We start from the raw sequence: 20107 nt of genomic DNA, 5'->3' as shown, positions 1-20107 counted from the left end.
AGACTGCGATCATTTTATTTATCTCATGAGATGATGAATTTTATATCACAAAAATTATCCTCAATACCATGAATTTTATAAAGAACTGTACTAAGCATTGATAAAGAATGATCTATGTTCGTGAGGTTCTTGAATGAAAAAAGTGAAAAGTAAAGTTTTTATTAATTTTATAGTCAGAAATTAGATTATGTGCATATTTTCTGGTAGTCAGCGTACGCCATAATCTTAAATTTGATCTATTGCTTGAAATCAGTATCAATTGTGCTGGTTCATGATTAATTTTATGAAAATATAAAAATTTACATAAAAAGTCTTTAATTATACCGTTTCTTGAGAGCTTCCAAGATTTTTAAGAATCTTTTGCGCAAATGAGTTTTTTTTTTTCATTTGATTCCAAATATCTTTCCAAATTGTTTACCTATTCGCTTGACCTCTCTCTCAGTTTTACATCTATGTCTGACGTGATGTAGTTTCTTATTTATTACTTCCCATTTAGAATATGTTATACTTCCGTCTGAATATGTTGTTTTCACTCTGGATTTTATAAGGTTATAATATTCAACTTTATAGCGAGATCTATCAATATCTTTATCTGTCATGTATTCAATTGTAGTGGAATAATTCCATTTCTGTGAAACATTAGCAATTTCCCAATCAAATTGTATTGTATATGTCCTATTTAAAGACATCCAAATGTTGCGGGTTTTGTTTATAAAATTCGAGTAAAAAATGGAATTATCATCATCAATTTTTTCCTCAAATGTGTTATTGTAAACATCAAACTCTCCTTCAACTTGCCAATGACCAACAATTGCGTCCGATTTAAGAGAATCTGGAAGATTGTAAGAGGAACGCTCGGAAACCCAATTTCGAATTTGAGGAATCTCATATTGGACATCTAAACGATTATATGCAACATTATCAACAAAGAATACCTTAATATTATGTGATCTCGATCTTCCTGTAAGACTTGTCAAATAATCTTCAACTTCATTCTTAAAGTAGTCTGATTGACGATATCTATCATCTTCCTTTGGAGCATGGTATGTAAATATGAGACCCATTTTATAAAATATTTCATCTGTTTTGAAAGATTCATACAAAAGTCGCAAAACTTGCTTATTAGAATTACTTAGCTTGTTTTTGTGCATAGGAATGACAAGTGCAACTGCGGTAATACCATATAGATGATTCTTTATTGCTGAAAAAATATTTGAAGCTTGAATACTTGTATTTGCGCCATGGTTCCGAAATCCATTTGTTTCAATGACATATTTGATGCTATTCCCTGTGATGTTATATCCAATTTGATCACCATTTTCATAAAGTATGGTATTTTCCGGAGAGGAAGAATTATTTCCCAAATATAGATTTCCAAATAATGTTTTACCGGATCCTGGTTTCCCAATTAGATACAATGTTGTAACATTGTACAGGATAGTGTTCGACATTTATTATTTTTGAGTTACGATAATAGTCGTAATGAGTCACTTTTCCTTGTAAAACTTCCAGATTTACAACTTTCTAGTCACTTATATAAATCACTATCAGTCTTTCTGCTGTTTCTGAAGACTATAAAGTGGCTAAATTCTCTGAAATAGTCAGAAATAAATTTTAAATTCGCCATCTGATTTCAATGTATTCAAAATAAAATGGAAAAATGAGACGCACTATTTTTTAGATTTTTAGAAAAAAGAGCGATGACTGGACTCGAACCAGCGACCTTAAGGTTATGAGCCTTACGAACTAAACCAACTGTTCCACATCGCTTCACATTAAAAAATTATAATTTCTTTTACATAATATACTAAAATTACTTTTTCTCTATCTGAATATCTTCAAAGCGTGTCATTTGTTAGCCCAGCAAAAATTGATTGTCTCAAACTATTCATTATAGACATTATTTTGCTAATCTAGAATTATACTCAATTGAACTTGATTAAGCCTTTAAATTCATAATATCAGTTTTTCTCTATGAGCAACTAACCAAGCAATTTATTCTTTAGACTTTGAACAGCAGCGTTTCTTCTTGTTTTCTTGAGCCAGCTCGGCGTTTTCTTTCAGACCGAAATTAACCATATCTTTGATGAGATCTTCTGGAAGAATAGAGTTATAAGGGAATTGGACAGCACCTTTAGATGTGTGATAATTAGATAATCTGTCAGCAAATTCTGTGATTGCGCTTGGGGTGGGATAAAATCCCATATGTTTCTTAGCAGGGCAGAAGTGAACTAGATTGCCATGATATACGAATGTTGGCATCTGCCAGGATATCTTTTCAGAGATCTCATCATTGCATGAATGGATAATTGCACGCATTTTCAGCATCATCTCCTTTGCCTCGCCGTCATATTCATCAATAAACTTTGTCACCTCTTCACTATACTTCGAAGCTGGATGGCATTGGCGATTACCTTTGACACTCATGCAAATGATGTGTGTATAGGTCTAGCGAAACTTATATTGATATATTTAGTCCAAATTATTAATAACTTTCGCTTAATAAACGCTTTCCATCATAGATTTTGTCTCAAGAATCTTGCATACTAACCATTATCCAACGAAATCATATTCATACTGATGAATATATTGCAAGACTTGTGAATTCATAGATTTTTATTTAAATTATTCAAGAATTATGCCTAAAATATATTTTGTGTTTTGCAAATATGTGAGTTTTTGCCAATAACTTAATCACATGAAAGTAATTCTACCATAAGTTATCATATTACTTCGGTAATGCATCATTGATGAAAATATATCGGAAATAAAAAAGATACACATTAGAGTGTTAACAATAAAAAGAAAAAGCAGAAATCAATAAATCCAATCATATTTACTATAACAACAAATAACATTTAAAATAACAAAAAAATATAAAATAAAAATTAGTTTCGAATCAATCTTTTTCTTATCAAAGCCTTACGCAATGCTTCATACTCATCGTCGTTATTAACAACTTCAAGTAAAGCACCAAATTCTTTATTTGAAAGATTTCCATCAAATTTGTCTTTCTTGTTCTTATAAAATGAGTCGAGAAACGTATTATTATCGGTTTTCTCAATTTTCTGCAAAACGGAAGATTTCAAAAACATATTATCTCTGAAAATGATGCTTGCTTGAAGGGAAAGTAATTCTGACCTTTTATCCAATTCATTTTGCAAATTAATTGACTTCGCATTCTCAATTTGATTCTTCATATCAGGATTTTCATTATTTGTCATAGAAAATCCTATCTTTGATAGTTTCTGACGTTCCAGATCATTGTATATGTTAAGTACTTCTTCGGAAAGTTTTTTGCGCTTCTCTTTCAGTTCATTTAATAATTTATCTTTTGATTGAGCATCATTTTGAACTTTGATGAGTTTGACAACATCCTTAAGCATAGAACTTCTTTCTTCTTTGAGTTTCTCATATATGGAAGCAATTGTTGACTGTTGGGAGAAATTTAATTTTGAAATTGGGACTTTTAATTGAGGTTTTGGCATATTTAGCTTGGAAACTGATATAGATGGAGATATAACATCATCAATTAGACTCTCATCGATTTTATTTTTGAGATGTATTGAATTATTTTCAATTTCAAGATGTTTTCTCAATGTTACAAGCATTGAGTAACTCTTTATCAGTTTCATACTGCTTAGAACATATTCCTTCTGCTCTTCTGCGAGATTTGACGATTTAATTTCGTCAAATATTTTATTTACGGTTTCAAGATCTTCTGGGGTCTTAAATTGTGCAAATAATTCATTCAGCTTTATATAATCATCATCATTTACGTTCAAAACTGCGTGAATTACATTTAAAGCACGAGATAAAATTGAATTTACTCTCCAGCCTTCAGAAGATAGGACATGATCAAAAGCATGCATTAACTGGATTGTTTCGTCCCTGTTTGTAGCAGTTTTGGCTTCAATAATCTTATTGAAAATTAAATTTCCGGATTTTTCATCAAAGAAGCCTGCGGAATGAAGCAACATCAGGTGTGATGAGAAGTAATCAATGATCAGCTCTTGGTTCAATGACAATAACAAATGAAGATTATTTTGCTTTTCTTTCATGATTAAATCCATGATTTCGTCATGAACATAGGCAAAATTGGTGATCGTGTACAGTTTCTCGAACTCTTCAACAAAAATACTTTGATCTTCATTAGAAATCTGAATTTCACTTCTAAAAAGCAATGAAAGATAATGGAAAATGTTCTCTCGTGTTAGATCTCCTACAAGGATTGTTTTCGTCAACTTATATAATGGTTCAATTTCCTTTACAACATTCAAAATTTTCTTCAAAATTTTCGAAATTTTTTCAACTTTGATTTCTTTGAAGAAGTGGACAAATCGGTCGGCGAAGTCATCTGCGGTGAAGAGATCATCATCGTAGACTAGTAAGAGACGTTTGGCTTTCATTGTTTCGTAAATCATCTGAAATTCAACGATTTTCAGAGGTAAATCCGAAGTAGATTGATTCTTTGGCTGAGTGATAACAATACTCGGATCTACATTCGCTAAATCTGACGAAACTTCAGATAAATACTTCAAAATTTCGGAAATTGAGTCAACATTTTTCGAATTTGCCAAAATTACTTGCAAATCCTCAATAATTGACTTGTAATCATCTGATATATCATGTTTCAGAAGGATGTCAAGATTATCAATTGAGTTTTTGTTGGAAATTAAATCATAAATTGTTTCGCAACAAATACTGAGACATTCTGTGTTCCTTTGGTCTGAGAAGTAAAGATGAAGCATTTTGAGGGGCTCCATGATGATATCAGCCGTTGTTTTGACTTTTTCAGCGGAATTTTTCGAAAAAAGTTCGACCAAGATCGATTTTACCTTCTTTGTCATGAATTCAATCAAATCTTCCCTTACAAGAAGCGATTGCTTCTGATTTTTGTCAGATTTTTTCAATTTATTTGAAATAAAACAAAGATGAGTGATTGTTACTGAGATGTAGTACCTGGAAATGCCAAAAACATCCAGACAAATGAATATCTGATGTATTTGGAAGAGAATATTCATGAGAGTTGTCAACTTTGAAATTTCGTCTTGAAACTCATCAGGATTGTTAATTGATATGAGATTAAGTATCTTTATAAGCTCAATTATCTGGTCTACATCAAATGGATTCACTAAAATTGAATTATAATAATATCTCAAATTTTCGAAACGAAAAGAGAGATTTCTAAGCAATAAATGGGATTCTGTTAAGATGTTATTGACGTCTGGAATGATAATTCCTGTCGCCATCATCTTTTCGGGGGTCGAAAAAATTTGAATTCCGAAAGATTCGAGTTCTGCGCCAATTTCTCTAATGAATTGAGTGGAGTCGGAGTTGAATGCAGATTTGAGGACCTTTGCAGGCTGTAAAAATGGAGTTTGAAGGAAACGAGGAAAAATATAATTAAAAGGTAAAACTTTCAGTGAATTAAAGCTAATGAAATCATTAATTGTCCATGTAGCATTCAGAATTGTTGCCACAGGAGCCAGAATTTGCGAAATTTCAGAAATGATTTCGATTATTTCTGAAATTATCAGATTTTTTGATTCCAAAGCATGTGAAAACGTAATCAAACGACCTGATGACTCCAATATTGTTGTTAAAATGTCTATTGTCGTCTTTCCGAAAGACAATGAAAGAGAATTTATATAAAATCTAAAGATTTCTTTAATTATTCGATCTTTATCAGATAGTATTTCGAGCTTGATCATATTCAGTAAGATCGCAATAATTTTCCTTAGTTTCTGAAGATTATATTGAAATTTTGCCATGTAAGGTGTCAAATCAAAGGAATAAATGTATTTCATGATTCCTTCTATAGCTTCTGATACAATCTGCTGTAAATTACTTGTAATATTCTGTAGTTTTGGTTTGTATTGTTGAAGATATGCATTTAGAGAGTTTTGTGGCCTTTGTTCATCAAAATCCAACAATCCTTGAACTAATCCGACAAATTTATTATAATCTGCATCAGAAAAAACTGAAATTGGAATCTTAAATTTTCCATTTTTAGGACGATTAAATATAATCACTTCATTATCTCCAAATTCACGTTTATATGTTATGAAAAAGTTGATTTCATCTGAATTTCTGTTAAATGTCATGGCCGGAAAAAGAATTCCAAGATGTAACGCGATTAGTATAGTTTTGTAAAACAAAACTGATGTCAAAAGGTTATCTAATAGGTCTACTGTATATTTAATGTTGTTTTGAGCTGGTGGAGGGAGATTTGCATGAGATGTATTTAATAACGCTTTAAATTGATTTAAATGAGCACACAAATCAGAGGTAGAAGCTATAGTAGGAGTACTGACGATTTGCTTATGTGTTTCTGTCATTTTTTGATTAATTTTCAAGATATTATCAAAAAAACTTAAATCATCTTTTAATGGCCTGATATACGTAATCACTGATTTGTTGATTGCTTGAACAAGTAAAGTTGAATACTGATTGAATTTTTCAAAATCTGATACTGAAAAGATTAATGAAAAGGTTTGCGCGATGTATTGGCAAAAAACGCATATATCTTGGATATTTATTGAAGGATTTCCTATTAAATTACCGATTTTGTTTGAAATTTGGGTAAATTGTGATTTTGATTCTCTCGGAATAAAGATATTTTCGGTTATTAGTGGTGCGAATGAGCAAAACACTTTGAGATATGCTAAAACATAATAGTAATTTAATGTAGTTGGCGAATTTTTTAATGGTAATAATTTTGAATCTCCTTCTGATGGAAATATCAAGTAACTATTTAATGAGGTTGTTGCCAAAGTGAATAATGAGGAGCAATTTGGTGTCATTCGAAATTGTTGAACGAAAGCAAATTCAGCCTCAATATTCATCTAAAAAAATAATATAAAAAGTTTAAAAACAGTTTTAATTGCATTTAGAAAATCATCACATGATAGTATTATATCACAAAACAAGTTCTTGAAAAAAATTATTTGAGATTTTTATTCGTATTGGATTTTATAGTAAAAATTCCAATGTTCCTAACAATTTACAACATATTCATTAAATTTGTTAATTGAAATATCAAAAATCTTAGAAGATTTGAAATTCAACCATGCTTAAGTTGGTACTTATAGAAATATATACAATTTCAAGCATGTATATCACTTAAAACCTGGTTTTAGGATTTTTGGGATTGGGAGGAAAAAAGAAAATATATAAAAAACGACACCTCTGGGATTCGAACCCAGGCGGGCAAGCCCACGGGATTAGTAGTCCGGCGCCTTAACCACTCGGCCAAAGTGCCTTACATTAATATCCTACGAATAGGCTTTCGTGATCAATAACGTCTCATTCAAATTTATATCACAATTCATAACTCTTTACATATCATTCATTGAATCTGAACGAATATTGCCACTTTAAGTATATTGATTAATGATGCTATGCATTTATATAAACCTTTGATATTCTATAATTTACTCTTGTAATTTCTTGATTATTACTCTTTCTTTAAACAATTTCACAACAAACGTAAAAATGAATTGTATAGATGATAAAAGATAATACAGAATACTTTATAATAATATAATAAAAAAAAACTAATATAAATTCTAATCTAACTTATAAAGGGAAGCATCAAGTTTTGTGATATTTGTAATCACTTCCATTGCTCCATCGAAAGCCTCAACAAGCTCAGGTGTTCCAATCAGTTTTGCAGCCTCAACCAACATGTGAATTATCTCATGCATTCTTTTTGCAATTCTCACAGCCATTCCTTCACTAATTCCAGCTGTTTCCTTAACAGCGCTTGTTATTGATCCATTAGAAATGAATGTGTGAGCGAATCCCATGAGTTTCTTATGTGGCATAGTGAACAAACCAATGTCTTCGATCTTTTTTAGTGATTTCTTCAAATTATTCCATGTTTCTGTTGTCAAAGGAGTCATTGAACACTTGAACTTCGGAGGAGATTCAACGAAACATGATGTAACAACACATATCATGTTTGGCTGCATTCCGAAAAAGAATGCGCTGAATAATAACTCAGTTAAACACACAGGATCTTCAAGTTTGATGAGTCTTGCAACTCTTCCCTTTAATTCAAGAAGATTGTCGTTATTAATGAAACCTAAATTGATAAGAGATTTTTTAATTTTCTCAATTTGGTTTTCTTCTTGCGGATTTTCTAGTGTTGTTATCTCCGCTTTGATGTTTATAACGACTTCTGCTGCTGACTCACCTGTATAAATGGTTTTGAGCTCTTCTTTCGTCAGTTTCTTCTTAATTTCTTCTGAATCTTTGCATAATTTTGTTAATTTCTCTTTTCCAAAGGTAACTAAGTTAGAACTGATCAAAGGAACTTGGTTATTATATGATTTATAGACTCTGTCGAGTATTCCAAGCAAGGATGAGGCTCTGGCCATTCCGATATCTGTCTTCGGATTTTGGATTGTCAAAGAAGAGATCATTTTGATGGTTTCGATTGGGAATGTGACATCAAGTAAGCATGCGACTTCCACTTTCGATGAAGGAACGTATTGTCCGTTCTTATCTTTAACTGCGGAAACAATAACTTCAACATCTTTGCCTCTTGAGTCTAAATTGACAATGCTCGACCATCCCCAGCAAACGCCGTTGGAAACAATGAAAACTAAGCGTCCTGGAACTAAAACCTTTCTGGAATTTTTCGGATGAAGAACAATTTGAGCAATTTGATTCAATAATACCTCATAATCATATATGTTCTTCTCATTTTCAGTGATTTCTGGAAGATTTTTGCTCTTTAATTCCATTAATCTTAAATTTCTCTGATATCTCAAAAAACTTCTCTTAAGAAAAGCAAACGGATCAACATTACATGATACACAGCTCAAGACTAGTGATGATGTAACTCTCATTTGCGATTTTAAGACCTCAGATTTCTTTTCAATTACAGAACTAACGAATTCAGGGGAAGTTCCAGTGGTCAGATATATGAAAACATCTCCATGAGTATCAAAACCTCTTCTTCCAGCTCTTCCTGCCATTTGTGAAAATTCAGATGAAGAAATTGACCTAAAACTTGTTCCTCCCCACTTAACAAGCGAAGAAAGCATAACAGCACGTGCTGGAGAGTTGACACCCAGTGCAAATGTCTCAGTGGCAACTAAGACCACTAATAATCCTTTTGAGAACAAAAGTTCGACGGTTTCTCTCAAAATCGGGATAATTCCGGAATGATGGATTCCAACTCCTTTCTGGATAAGATCATGTACGAGAGCGTATTGGTCACTCGATTTAATGGAGGCGTCCCAGTCTTGTGAGGCCGCTTCGAAGATGTCTAACGCTTGATTTGATTGTCTTCCAGAAATTTGCTTTGAAACTTGGACACAGCGGAATCTGGATAGGCAAAAAACAATTAGCGGTGTATATCCAAGCTTAACAACGTCATTTGCATATGAAGCAATTGTATAAAAAGGTGGATCTTTTGGAAGTATGTATTTTGTGGAAGGAGCACCTAAAATTCCATTCTGTTTGCATATTTCGGATATTAAGAGCATGTTTGGAGGGTTGTCTCCTTCTTTAATTGCGTCTATATCGTGAGATTCGGAAACAGCGTTAATTCGTAATGGAACTGGTCTGTGGTATTGCGTAATTGTATGCGTTTCGACGTTTGTTGTGTTTGAAAGCCACTGAGAAAGCTCATTTCCGTTTGGAAGTGTAGCACTAAGGAGAACAAATCTCATTTGCTTCTGAAATGATATAATTATCTCTTCCCAAACATATCCACGTTGCGGATCGCCAAGATAATGAGCTTCATCCAAAATTATATGTTTTGCACGAGATAGTAATGATGAATTTGACATTAAATGATTCCTAAGTACTTCTGCTGTCATGATAATTACATCTGCTGTTGGATTTGTAGATACATCTCCTGTAATTAAACCGACACTTGGAAATTTTTCACAAATTTCGGAGTATTTTTGGTTTGCGAGTGATTTGACTGGCGCTGTATAGATAGCCATATATCCTTGTGATATTGAACTTGAAATCGCATGAAAAGCAACAACTGATTTTCCAGCTGAAGTGCTTGCGATTGTAATAACATTACTACCAGTATTTATTGCTTTAATCGATTCTATCTGGAATATATCTAAAGTATAATCGAATGTTAATGAAGTAGATGAATCTAAATTTTCTGGAGCTTTATATGATTCTCCATTTGGAACATATACAATATGATCAACTCTTTCATGTGTTTCGATTTTTTCTGGAAGAACTTCCTCCTCATCTGGAGGGGAGCGTTTCGTTTTTGTTTGTGACTCCTCCCTTTACTACAAATGTTCTTGATTTAGATTAATACTGATGCGTTATGTAGTATTTTTGCAATAAAATATGAAGAAATTAAGGTATTTCCTCATCAAAAATTAAATATCTTATTCATTTTTCTAATGTTGATCGGCACCCATATCTTATATCTAAGGTGGCTGTTTCTGGTTGATAAACGCAAAATCTGGAAAAAGTCAAAAAGGAAAAAAATAATCTTGTGAAATGATAGGGCCTCCGGCAGTGACACTAGAACTTCGAGCGTGTAGACGCCGCCAGAAATTAATAGCACAAAGTTCAAGCTGTTCAGTATGAAATAATCCCAAAATTATTTCTTTGTCCTTTTGATTTCCCCTCCTCTTTCTCTTTTCTCTCTTTTTTTGCTAGTATCATTGTGATGCTTTTTATAAAACAGTTTGCTTAATCATTTATAAAACATTTAGTTTAATCATAAGGATTATTGTTATTTCTTTGCAATTCTTCATGACAGATATGTGAACAAGGATTTACACATCTTTGTCCTTAGCTTTGATATCTGCACCATTTGAAATAAAGAATTTTATTGTTGCTTGTTATTATTCCTGGCTGCCAAGTGATATCTGACTACAACAGCACATACTATACGGCATAGTATTTAGAATCTGTTAGGGAAATAGCAATGACACTTCTTAAAGTTCGAAAATAGATTTATCCAATGATATGAAGTTTGGAGAAAAAAAAAGTTATAAAAAAAATGAGCTCTGCAGAGAAAACGCAAGAACTCTTAGCAGAGCTAGCCTCTCAACAGAGAGAACTTGTCAGAACAGATCAATTACTTCATGCACAGCAAGCTAAACAAGAAGAACTCACCAACGAAATGCTTGGATTTTCAACAGATTTAATATGCCAACTTCACTTGTTGTCTCTTGTTAGATCACGTATTGTTAATCCGAAAATGTACAATGTTAATCAAATTGTAAGCTCCCAAGCTTTTCAGGGACTCAAATTTTCCAATTTAGGCTACGTTCCAACATTTATTGATCCAAACAGATTGAATCACTACATATTTTTCATAGCATATCTTCGCCGCCATCCACAAGTCTTAGCTAAAATCTTTTATGATTATTGTAAGAGAAATCCAAACAAATCATACACTATTGCATATTCATTGTTCCTTACAATGTTCCAGCAAGGATGGTGTGTTGAAGAAGACTCAATGCTTGTTCAAACCTTATGTTTTATGTCAGATCTCCAATACAAGAACCCCGATAACACCCATGTTGAAGTGATTCCTAATCCTCCAAGGCTTTTAAAGTTCTCTCTCGCTACAACAGAAGCCGCTGTTGCTTTCCAACAACCATTTGCCACATTTCTCACAGCCTACTTATTCAACGGTGCATCCATGTCATTCCTTCAATCCGCTCTTGCTCCAATCATCATCAAACTTCAATCTTTATCTCAATTATACTACCAACGTTCGAATTTCGAAGTTACAGCCACAACAGTTATTGCTCCTATGGATTATTGGAAAGAGATTGCAAGATACGCTCACATGCTTTACGATTCTATGCTTAAATGCCACGAATTACTTCCAAGAGGATTATTTACTCTTTTAGAGCACGCCAAGCGTCGTGGTGCCAATCTAAGCATACTTTTCTTCGAGTCCTTCGTCAACAGAGCTCTCGAGAACACCGCTGTTCTTGGATTATTACCATGGCATCCCGGCCACAAGGACTGGCAACCAGCCAAGGACATTGCCGACGTCTTCAGGTCCAAGTTCATCAGTTCCCTTCCATCCACATCCATCAACCACCTGACTAAACTGCTTGCATTAGATGAACACTACATTGCCATCGATCTCGACAAGTTCTTTGATGTTTTCGCAGCTCCTTTCACAGGAACATCACTGTGGATCAGCGAAACCGAACTTCTCGCAACAAATCCAAGCTTCCCGAAGGAAGTTTTGATCACAGGATCCGATGTAATTCTAATGCATGAAGCAGCGGCCAGTGTTAAGAATCTCGAAGATCCAGAGCTCGAGAAGATTCTTCAGAGGCTTGGCGACATCCCTGAGAAGACACCAGAGGCGGAGGAGCACTTCAGAATCGCAATCACCCGTCAAAAAGAGATTTCCGATGCAGCGAAAAATCTCGTTTCTGTTTCACTTTTCTCGCCTGAATCAGTTGTTTCTGAGAAGAGAAATGATCCATACGCCGACCAGTTGTGCGATATCATTTGCGGATTACCTGATTTCCAGAACTGCATCAACGCGATGAAGCCTCCATCCCTCAAATCATTTTTAGAATCGATGAGAGTCATTGCTCCACTTTTCCTGAAGCAAAATCAAATCCTCAAAGCGGACAGTGTGTTTGATTACGCTCTTAACAATGTCAACGATGACGAAGGACTTGTCAAGCGTGTAATACAAGTTCAGGAGAGTCGCGCTGCATGGGGATTTCGAGCTACAGACAGAACATCAAGTTTACATTCACAACACGACATCATTTCGAGTTCAATGAAAACAGTGAATGAAATTCGCTTGAATGTTCAATCCCACTTATTGCTACAAGTCGCTGATCAATTAGTTAATGGCGAACTGTGCCAAAGCTACAGAGAAGCGATGTTGAGAGCCCACGAATTCGTTTCGAACAACGAATTGTTCAGGAAACAAGCAGCGAAGATTACTGATGAAGCGACATCGATTTTGAAAGCATGGAACATCGATGAGCACAAAATCAAGCAAATTTGCAGGATTTTGTTCTTCAAACTTACTGATCACATCACGTTTAGGAAGTACACATTGACTGACCAGTTAGTTTGGAAACACTCCGTCATCATCAACAAGATTCTTGAGACTCACAACGCAGAAATAATCGAACAGAGTTTGTCTCAAGGCGGAGATTTCCTCAGACAAAGACTGCACTACTTGGAAAGAGCTGCTGATATGTTGGGCCACATTAGAGAGAACTCTGGTGTTTCCATCATTTTGCACTACGCAATGGAAGTCTCTGACATCGCAAAGACATTAGTCGCAACTTGCCCTGAACTTGACTTCAATTCTTGTATACTTTGGGTGCTCGCTTCAGCAAAAACAAAACACGTTTACTTGATTGGAAAGTTCATTCAACATTTCTTACTCAGTGATTTAGTCATTGAGTCTTTGTTCTCTAAACAAGAAGTAAACTTGATCGGAATATTCCCTCAAGCAGTTTCACTCCTTGTTGATCAATGCAAACAATGGGATAGACGCATTGATGATTCCTGGAAATAAAAATTTGAATTTTTTTTTAAAGTACTTCACTTATTCTCCAAAGCAATTATGGCTCCAAAGCATACTATCACTATCCTATATAAAAGTACTCTGACTATATCTGAGTATCTAAAATCTAATGCAAAGTGGAAAATAGCCATAAAAAATTGGAACAATATTGATATTTCACGCCCGTAATAGCGGCGGGTAGAGGTGACTCTTAAGGGCTCACTCTCTTAGTTTACAACTATTCAATTTTTTGGACTTAAATATACTTTTTCTCAATGAAAGAATTGATATTTTTATAAATAAACTTAATTGTAGCATACATTGATCATATTCTATCTTTTTATTGTATCAAAATCTAAAAAAGATCTCTAGAAGAAAACTCAGGATACAAATAACGTATTTTTTTTTTGTAAACTAATGCGGTGACTCTTAAGGTGCCGGAAGGTGAGGTGGCGCTATTTCGAGTATTGTTCATAACTTCATTTGTAGTAAAGTATTAATGATATTGAAACATTTATTAATAGGATAAATATAATAAGGTTTTTATTTGATTGATATATGAAGCTTCACATTTTTCGAACTTGCGGACCTATCTAGTTCCTGGCTTTTCCATGGCATGGTCTGATACTCCAAGAATGATATCTTGGTACAAGTTATTTTACAGAAAACATTTGCCGCTTGTTAAAAAGTGTCGAGATGCAATTTGTGAGCAACTTCAAAACTAAGACCAATTACACTACCATCTCACTGGATTCTGATAATTACCATTGGAGAACAAACCAGGTGGTAGCAGTTTCCAGCCGTAATGTCTTAATTCAAAGTTTAATTATATTTGTACCTACTCTTCCATTATTCTAATTATTATTAAATACCAAATTTCAATAATTAGAATAAAAGTTTTACACAACTAATTTTATTTTCAATTCTCATATGTTGAGATAAATGCACTTTTTTTGATTCAATTTTGATATCAGCCCCTTTCTAAAAATTGAAAACTTACTTCAGTCTTTAGAGTACTTTGTTGACAATCAACATCTAATTGAAAACTTTGTTCCTTATCTCCAATTCTTTCTTTTTCACTTCTTCATATGATAATTTCTCTCAACACCACACTTCTATTCATATTGCATTTCTAAGTAAATTCTAATTATATCAAAAAGTATACATATCTTCCATTTTTATACTCTCATATTCTCGGCAATTTGAAAATTTCCCAAATTCTATAAATATACAATTTTCATATACTCAAATAGCTAAATTTTATTGCTTCAATATTCTTATGGATGAAAATTTGATTTTGTTCGAAATAAATATTATGATTTCATTTCTTTTCTCAACATTAGAGTTTGGCATGGCATACTTTATTTAAAATTTTTCTCGAATTTTTGGTATTCGAATGATGGTACGATTAATATGTTATATCAATCAAAGTGAGAAATGAAAAATGCAAATAATATATGTATATAAATCTTGTTTTCAATTAGTCGTGAGTTTACCAATTGCAGGAAGAAAATTATCAAATACGAGAGGAGAAAATAGATAAGCAAGAAATATATAGTATTTTATGTCATATATTAGAAATAGATCCTGTAGTAGCACCATGATCAACTAAGAATTTAATAACATCATTCGAATTTTTCTTAATAGCAATAGAAAGTGGACATTCAATATTAAAAAATATATCACATAAAATAATGATAGAAATAAAATGTAAGAGAAAACTATATAATAATGATTAAGATGAAATGAAAAAGAATACTAATTAATAATGATTGATATGAAATGAAAGAGAATTCTATATAATAATGATTAATGTGAAATGAAAAAGGATATCATATAATAATGATTGATATGAAATGAAAAAGAAAGTTATATAATAATGATTAATGTGAAATGAAAAAGGATATCATATAATAATGATTGATATGAAATGAAAAAGAAAGTTATATAATAATGATTGATATGAAATGAAAAAGGATATCATATAATAATGATTGATATGAAATGAAAAAGAAAGTTATATAATAATGATTGATATGAAATGAAAGGGAATCCAATATAATAATGTTTGATGTGAAATGAAAGAGAATTCTATATAATAATGATTGATATGAAATGAATTTGAATATTTTTAGCGTTGACATCAGCACCATGTTCGACTAATAATTTAACAATATCAATCGAATCTTTTTTAATAGCAATAGAAAGTGGAGATTCAATATTACAAAATATATTTCATATAATAATGATTGATATGAAATGAAAGAGAATTCTATATAATAATGATTAATGTGAAATGAAAAAGGATATCATATAATAATGATTGATATGAAATGAAAAAGAAAGTTATATAATAATGATTGATATGAAATGAAAGGGAATCCAATATAATAATGTTTGATGTGAAATGAAAGAGAATTCTATATAATAATGATTGATATGAAATGAAAGGGAATCCAATATAATAATGTTTGATGTGAAATGAAAGAGAATTCTATATAATAATGATTGATATGAAATGAATTTGAATATTTTTAGCGTTGACATCAGCACCATGTTCGACTAATAATTTAACAATATCAATCGAATCTTTTTTAATAGCAATAGAAAGTGGAGATTCAATATTACAAAATATATTTCATATAATAATGATTGATATGAAATGAAAGAGAATTCTATATAATAATGATTAATGTGAAATGAAAAAGGATATCATATAATAATGATTGATATGAAATGAAAAAGAAAGTTATATAATAATGATTGATATGAAATGAAAGGGAATCCAATATAATAATGTTTGATGTGAAATGAAAGAGAATTCTATATAATAATGATTGATATGAAATGAAAGGGAATCCAATATAATAATGTTTGATGTGAAATGAAAGAGAATTCTATATAATAATGATTGATATGAAATGAATTTGAATATTTTTAGCGTTGACATCAGCACCATGTTCGACTAATAATTTAACAATATCAATCGAATCTTTTTTAATAGCAATAGAAAGTGGAGATTCAATATTACAAAATATATTTCATATAATAATGATTGATATGAAATGAAAGAGAATTCTATATAATAATGATTAATGTGAAATGAAAAAGGATATCATATAATAATGATTGATATGAAATGAAAAAGAAAGTTATATAATAATGATTGATATGAAATGAAAGGGAATCCAATATAATAATGTTTGATGTGAAATGAAAGAGAATTCTATATAATAATGATTGATATGAAATGAAAGAGAATTCTATATAATAATGATTGATATGAAATGAAAAAGAAAGTTATATAATAATGATTGATATGAAATGAATTTGAATATTTTTAGCGTTGACATCAGCACCATGTTCAATCAAGAATTTAACAATATCAATCGAATCTTTTTTAATAGCAATAGAAAGTGGAGATTCAATATTACAAAATATATTTCATATAATAATGATTAATATGAAATGAAAGAGAATTCTATATAATAATGTTTGATGTGAAATGAAAGAGAATTCTATATAATAATGATTGATATGAAATGAAAGGGAATCCAATATAATAATGTTTGATGTGAAATGAAAGAGAATTCTATATAATAATGATTGATATGAAATGAATTTGAATATTTTTAGCGTTGACATCAGCACCATGTTCGACTAATAATTTAACAATATCAATCGAATCTTTTTTAATAGCAATAGAAAGTGGAGATTCAATATTACAAAATATATTTCATATAATAATGATTGATATGAAATGAAAGAGAATTCTATATAATAATGATTGATGTGAAATGAAAAAGAAAGTTATATAATAATGATTGATATGAAATGAAAGAGAATTCTATATAATAATGATTGATGTGAAATGAAAAAGAAAGTTATATAATAATGATTGATATGAAATGAAAGAGAATTCTATATAATAATGATTGATATGAAATGAAAAAGAAAGTTATATAATAATGATTGATATGAAATGAATTTGAATATTTTTAGCGTTGACATCAGCACCATGTTCGACTAATAATTTAACAATATCAATCGAATCTTTTTTAATAGCAATAGAAAGTGGAGATTCAATATTACAAAATATATTTCATATAATAATGATTAATATGAAATGAAAGAGAATTCTATATAATAATGATTGATGTGAAATGAAAAAGAAAGTTATATAATAATGATTGATATGAAATGAAAGGGAATCCAATATAATAATGATTAATGTGAAATGAAAAAGGATATCATATAATAATGATTGATATGAAATGAATTTGAATATTTTTAGCGTTGACATCAGCACCATGTTCAATCAAGAATTTAACAATATCAATCGAATCTTTTTTAATAGCAATAGAAAGTGGAGATTCAATATTACAAAATATATTTCATATAATAATAATTGACAAGAAATGAAAAAGGATATCATATAATAATGATTGATATGAAATGAATTTGAATATTTTTAGCGTTGACATCAGCACTATGAGAAATAAGAATTCTTGCTGCTTCTATATTATTATACATTGCGGCATAATGAAGAGCAGTCTTTTTATTTAAATCATGATAATTTACATCAATTTTATCAGTTGAGTTAAATAAAAGTTTGAAGATATCGGAATTTTGTGACATGCATGCATATTGAAGAATATTTCTTTTCTTAAAATCAATTTTATCAGGAAGTTTTTCATTTTTGAGAATATCTATTGTTTGAGGAAATGCAGCACACCATGGAACTATGAAATTTTTCTCTCTTTCGAAAAGAAGAAATACAGCTTTCAGGTTTTGGTATTTGATAATATCTTCGTAAATAGCTGTTTTATGGGAGTTTTTTTCATCGAAATCTTTATATGTAAAAATATTTCTTTCTAAAACATATTCAAGCATTTCGTTGTTATGTGAACATACAATGTCTTTGAGACAATCTTTGTTTATCATATTTTCCTTTAAACATTCGTTGATAATGTCAGCATTTCTACCAATTAATGAGCATCGAAGACATTTTTCTGATATCGTATACTTTTGGTTTGAAATTAAGAAAAAGAAAATGTTAACAGATCCAAAATATGCGCATGTTTCAATTAATGATAAACAAAGTGGAGACTCTTTATGAAATTGAGGAATTTCTAAAAATATATCATTTTTAAGTTCTCTTTGTGAAATATATTCCTTAAATTTATCAATTTGATCATGCATAACAATATATTCGACTGAACTCTCCAATGGGGATGTTAATTCTGGAAGATTCTTATTTTCAAAGCCAATATTGTTGAGAATTTTTATATAATTTTCTCCTGAAGCATAGTTATATTCAATAGCTTTTAAAATGATATCTGTGAGTTGGCTTTTGGTAATTTGATATTTTGAAATCAAAACATTAGTGATGATATTGCACATGTCTTCAACAGATTCATTGGATTTTATACGAAAAAGCTTTTCAAATGCTCCAATAAAGTCCGAATATGGCTTTGCATAGTCAGAACTCATTTTTAATTTTTTTTTTGACTAATTATAAATTGCATCAAAGAATTGAAATAGGATTCATCATCTGGAGCAACCAAGAAAACTTAAAAAACTTCTCAAGCAACAGCATCTCTAAAGTTAACATCTCAATTTTTGACATAGATGGGCAAATCCCTCTTAATTATGCAACCAAGCACAATAACAAAGCATTAAAAATATCATTAACTTGAAAATTCGAAAAATAGAGCAGATACTTCATTATTTTTTATTATCAAATATTATATTCTTAGTTATATTATAAAATCAATTTGGTATTTAGTCGATTATACTATAACTTAGGTTTTATTGTAAAATTTGGATATTTTGAAAAATTTCAAAAATAATTCGTCTCGTTTATATATTAATGGTATGTTAATATCATCCCAGGATTGAGACAGTATGAGATTATGGCCTTTTATGATAGGATGCGTCAGCTGGAGCAACAAAGAAAACTTGAAGAACTCCTCAAGCAATAAAATCTCTAAAGTAAAATTTTTAATTTTTCAAAAAGATTTTTTTATTTTTCACGTGTAAACATCTCAATTCTCTCAATTTTTGAGAGTCAGACGTACAAATTTTTAAATTTCGAACAAAATTACTTTAGATAATTCTCCAATCCTATCTTTGTTAATTGACAAACATTCCAAGTCATCACTAATATCATTTTCTCTTATTTTTTCAACCGTTTCTTCATATTTTTCTGAAGGAATTAATTTCGAAACAATTATTGAATTAATAATCAATTCCAAACAGGTTTCAAGAGAGTCATCCATCATCTCTATAGCGTTCTCTACATCCAAAAGCTCAAAAATTAGTTTGGAACATTCAAATGAGTTTTTTGACAAAAAATTACAGAAAATTAAAAAGGAAACTTTTGTTTTCATCGGATAAACATCATAACTATCAATAATATCAATCAAAAATGATCGTAATGACACTTTTATCGTTTTTAAAATGAAATCAAATAATGAAATCTCATTTGAACCATAAACAACAATTTTTGATACTGTCTGTGTTAGAAATTCTATTATGCTGCTTGATACTTCATTGATTTTAATCATTTCTCTCATTTCTTTCAAAAAATTAAAATTTGAT

General features: G+C 30.8%; 6 protein-coding genes and 2 non-coding genes across 8 annotated transcripts; 1 reads left to right on the top strand and 7 right to left on the bottom strand.

Annotated features, from left to right (window-relative positions):
* Positions 1-212: 212 nt before the first annotated feature.
* Positions 213-1462, bottom strand: TVAGG3_1017650 (uncharacterized protein; the record flags this gene model as incomplete). Its single annotated transcript, XM_001325095.1, has 1 exon — positions 384-1451. One exon carries the CDS (start codon positions 1449-1451, stop codon positions 384-386), a length of 1068 nt encoding a protein of 355 aa, XP_001325130.1.
* Positions 1463-1695: 233 nt separating this feature from the next.
* On the bottom strand, positions 1696-1770 carry TVAGG3_1017640. The gene has a single exon. It is a non-coding gene; the product is annotated as a tRNA-Met (tRNA).
* Positions 1771-1954: 184 nt separating this feature from the next.
* On the bottom strand, positions 1955-2427 carry TVAGG3_1017630 (protein of unknown function (DUF1801); the record flags this gene model as incomplete). Its single annotated transcript, XM_001325096.1, has 1 exon — positions 1996-2427. One exon carries the CDS (start codon positions 2425-2427, stop codon positions 1996-1998), a length of 432 nt encoding a protein of 143 aa, XP_001325131.1.
* A 418-nt stretch (positions 2428-2845) lies between these two features.
* TVAGG3_1017620 (uncharacterized protein) lies at positions 2846-6847 on the bottom strand (the record flags this gene model as incomplete). The annotated part of the gene is made up of 1 exon (XM_001325097.1): positions 2889-6341. The coding sequence occupies one exon, from the start codon at positions 6339-6341 to the stop codon at positions 2889-2891; it is 3453 nt and encodes a 1150-aa protein (XP_001325132.1).
* Positions 6848-7183: 336 nt separating this feature from the next.
* Positions 7184-7264, bottom strand: TVAGG3_1017610. Its single transcript has one exon. It is a non-coding gene; the product is annotated as a tRNA-Ser (tRNA).
* A 151-nt stretch (positions 7265-7415) lies between these two features.
* Positions 7416-10354, bottom strand: TVAGG3_1017600 (helicase; the record flags this gene model as incomplete). The annotated part of the gene is made up of 1 exon (XM_001325098.2): positions 7572-9965. One exon carries the CDS (start codon positions 9963-9965, stop codon positions 7572-7574), a length of 2394 nt encoding a protein of 797 aa, XP_001325133.1.
* A 377-nt stretch (positions 10355-10731) lies between these two features.
* TVAGG3_1017590 (uncharacterized protein) lies at positions 10732-13846 on the top strand (the record flags this gene model as incomplete). The annotated part of the gene is made up of 1 exon (XM_001325099.1): positions 11000-13516. One exon carries the CDS (start codon positions 11000-11002, stop codon positions 13514-13516), a length of 2517 nt encoding a protein of 838 aa, XP_001325134.1.
* Positions 13847-17935: 4089 nt separating this feature from the next.
* TVAGG3_1017580 (proteasome regulatory particle assembly) lies at positions 17936-19009 on the bottom strand (the record flags this gene model as incomplete). The annotated part of the gene is made up of 1 exon (XM_001325100.1): positions 17936-18997. One exon carries the CDS (start codon positions 18995-18997, stop codon positions 17936-17938), a length of 1062 nt encoding a protein of 353 aa, XP_001325135.1.
* Between the last annotated feature and the right edge of the window lie 1098 nt (positions 19010-20107).

Source organism: Trichomonas vaginalis, chromosome I, assembly GCF_026262505.1.
Source record: "Trichomonas vaginalis G3 chromosome I, whole genome shotgun sequence".
Taxonomy (NCBI): Eukaryota; Parabasalia; order Trichomonadida; family Trichomonadidae; genus Trichomonas; species Trichomonas vaginalis.
The sequence above is the reverse complement of the archived record's forward strand: the minus strand, read 5'-3'. Positions and strand labels throughout refer to the sequence as shown.